The 2,888-nt window shown below is 38.2% G+C and overlaps 1 protein-coding gene across 1 annotated transcript; it reads left to right on the forward strand.

The window, feature by feature from the left end:
* Window positions 1-572: 572 nt before the first annotated feature.
* On the forward strand, window positions 573-1,272 carry LOC116115982 (class V chitinase-like). The gene is made up of 2 exons (XM_031402101.1): window positions 573-915; window positions 992-1,272. The coding sequence occupies exons 1-2, from the start codon at window positions 573-575 to the stop codon at window positions 1,270-1,272; spliced, it is 624 nt and encodes a 207-aa protein (XP_031257961.1).
* The last annotated feature ends 1,616 nt before the right edge of the window (window positions 1,273-2,888 follow it).

Raw genomic sequence — 2,888 nt, forward strand, 5'->3', positions numbered from 1 at the left:
GGCGTCGTTTTAGGCATATTAACTTGGGCGAATTCAGACCACAGGATGCGTTTCAAATTGAACGGCCAAGATCACTCAAAGAGTCAAACCATATATAAGCAAATGTTCTTTCAGTTTTCAAGGGAGAAAACAGATAGACAGTGGCTAGGGTTATTTGAGTCGTTTCTCTTTCTCTGTGTTAGGGTTCATATTCTACATTCCAAATCGTGTGTGTATCAGTCGAGTGATTAGGGCTTTAATCATTCAGGTGAGAGTGTTGTCCTCTCGGGTTGGGATATTCATCGGGTATCTTGTAAGGCTGATAGCCGTGTAAACGGGGAGATCTGGTGAGTGTTGAATCTGTGTAATCTTGACTGGTTTCTGGTAATCAAAGTGCAGCGAGCTCATACCATTCTTGAGCTCAACGTGGATGTAGCTTATCCATAAAAGGATAAGTGAACCACGGTAAATCGTTGTTTGTTTGTTTGTTTGATTTTGTGGTATTCTTGTGTTTCTTGGTTTGTTTGTGTTGCGGTGATAGATCAGTTTTTGCTATTATAGTATAACACAGAAAATCTTTCATTGCCTCCACGATGAAAATAGCCAGGCTTTACGGCTTTGAAGGCCTAGACCTTGCTTGGATTCCCGGATTATCAAGCTCTGACATGACTAACACGGGCACTCTCTTTCAAGATTGGCAAGCCGCAATAGAATTAGAGGCAAAAAAGTCTAGCCAGTCACCACTGATTTTGACCACGAGGGTCGATTATACACCAAATGGTATACGTCCAGGAAGTTACCCAACACAGTCGATACAGAATTACTTGTATTGGATTCATGTTCAAGCTAGTGATTACAACAGGCCAGAGTGGTCGAACTTTACAAGGGCTCATGCAGCTCTGTACAACCCAACCAGTATTCTTAGTGGCGATTATGGTATAAGAACTTGGATTGAAGGAGGAGTGTCCGCAAATAAGTTGGTTTTGTGTTTGCCTTAACGATATTGGCGTAGTAGCTATCGGACCAGCCATTACAGCAGATGGGTTTTTGCGGTATTATCACATCAAGAATAGCATAAAGGGGAATAAAGACATTCAAGTTAAGTACGATGCAGATTATGTGGTTAATTACTGCACAATTGGGAACATTTGGATTGGTTTTGATGATGTAAAGGTGGTGAAAACTAAAGTTTTTTATGCCAAGGAGAAGGGGCTGCCCGGTTACTATGTGTGGGAAGTCCCTTATGATGATGACTGGGTGCTTTCTGAAGCTGCAGCTGCAAGTAAGCAATAATAATTTAATGGTTATTGTCATCTTGCCCATCATTTACGTTATTACTCTAATAATGTCTGTCTATAAGCAACAATATTGTTGATATGGTTTATACTTCTCTTAGCCTTGACGGATTATCGGTTTCTGCCAACTTCTTCGGTTATATGTATTTTTTAATAGTGAAAAACCTAAAGTGTTTAAAAATAGGACGCAACAATGAATTGTCGTCATCTATTTTGTATTTACTGCAGATTTCTGATACTCAATAAAATTCTCTATTTGAATGTTGGGCGTAGTTCTTTAATTAATCGTGTATCTTCTTTACTTTTCTACTTTTATTATTGTATGTATTTTGTTACATTCCACACTGCTGACAAATGACTTTGAGAATAAGTTTATAAGATTTGAATCCTCATAATTAAATAAATGTGTTCCAGGTGAAGAACGTTTACATGATATTACGAGTTTATCATTACTTTTCAGTATGGAAATAGCTAGGAAAGTGTTCCTTAAATTAGCAGTCAAGTTACCCTAAACATTCTTCCTCTTGATTTGCTGTGTATTGTGGAAGTTGCACATAACACTAATTTCCAAAGAGAAATCAGCTTATGGAGCCCCTGCAGTCTCAATCACCTTTTGTGTCTGGTCTTCTAAATATATCTCTTTTGATCTCTCTCTAATAACTCCACAACAGCCAAAAGAAAGCACGTAGAGGCAAAACAAGAAGCCAACACCACAGTTCAATTCCGGTCATAAATTATTTTTAAAAGAACTTGATTAAAAACTGTTGAAGTGAAAGCTTGAAACAATGTCGTTTGAGTAAAGAAGGACGACGTCGTTTTAGACAGGCTACCAGATGAATCTTGACTGTAGAATACACTTCAGATCCAATGGCCAGAATCCAGTCACCAAGTCAACCATATATAAACTCAATTTTTTCGGGTTAATAGAGAAAATCACTATTGGGTTTCTTTGTGCAATTGAGGAGTTAGGGTTTGAGCTTTCGCCGATCTGAATTCCACCTCCTATGTGTTGATTGATTTGAGGTGTTGTAATCGTGATTCTTGAGGTAATAGTAAATGCATCGAGCTCATACCTTTCCTGAGCTCAACGTAGATGTAGCTTATCCTAAAAGGATAAGTGAACCACGGTAAACTTTGTGTTCTTTGTGTTCTTTGTGTTCTTGTGTGGGTTGCATGCGTGAGATTGAATCTGTGTGAAGTTGCTTCATTGCATAACATTGGTATCAAAGCTATTTCTTGGAGTCTAGATCTAGTGATTAAAGAATCATAGTCCCAATAGAAGAAGTTTCAGGAAATTAGGGTTTCGGGAAATTTGGGGGCTTTCCTAAAAATTGGCTTCGTTGAGTCTCCAATTAGATCTAAGGAGTCAGGATTTGAGTGATATTTGTTAATCATGGATAAAGTCTAGGATTCCAGAAATCGCACAAAGATCAAGGCAAGAGGATCTAGGGTTTTCAATTTCGGGCTTTCTAAAATTAACCCGAAAAATTACCACAAACACCACTACATGATTAGAAATAAATCAATACGATGGCAAGATTGACTTCAGAAGCTAGAAGAAGAAGATGAAAGCCCTCCTTTTGCACAACAAGGTTGCAATTGCACTCGAAAATG

Source organism: Pistacia vera, unplaced genomic scaffold (assembly GCF_008641045.1).
Source record: "Pistacia vera cultivar Batoury unplaced genomic scaffold, PisVer_v2 Contig759, whole genome shotgun sequence".
Classification (NCBI taxonomy): Eukaryota; Viridiplantae; Streptophyta; class Magnoliopsida; order Sapindales; family Anacardiaceae; genus Pistacia; species Pistacia vera.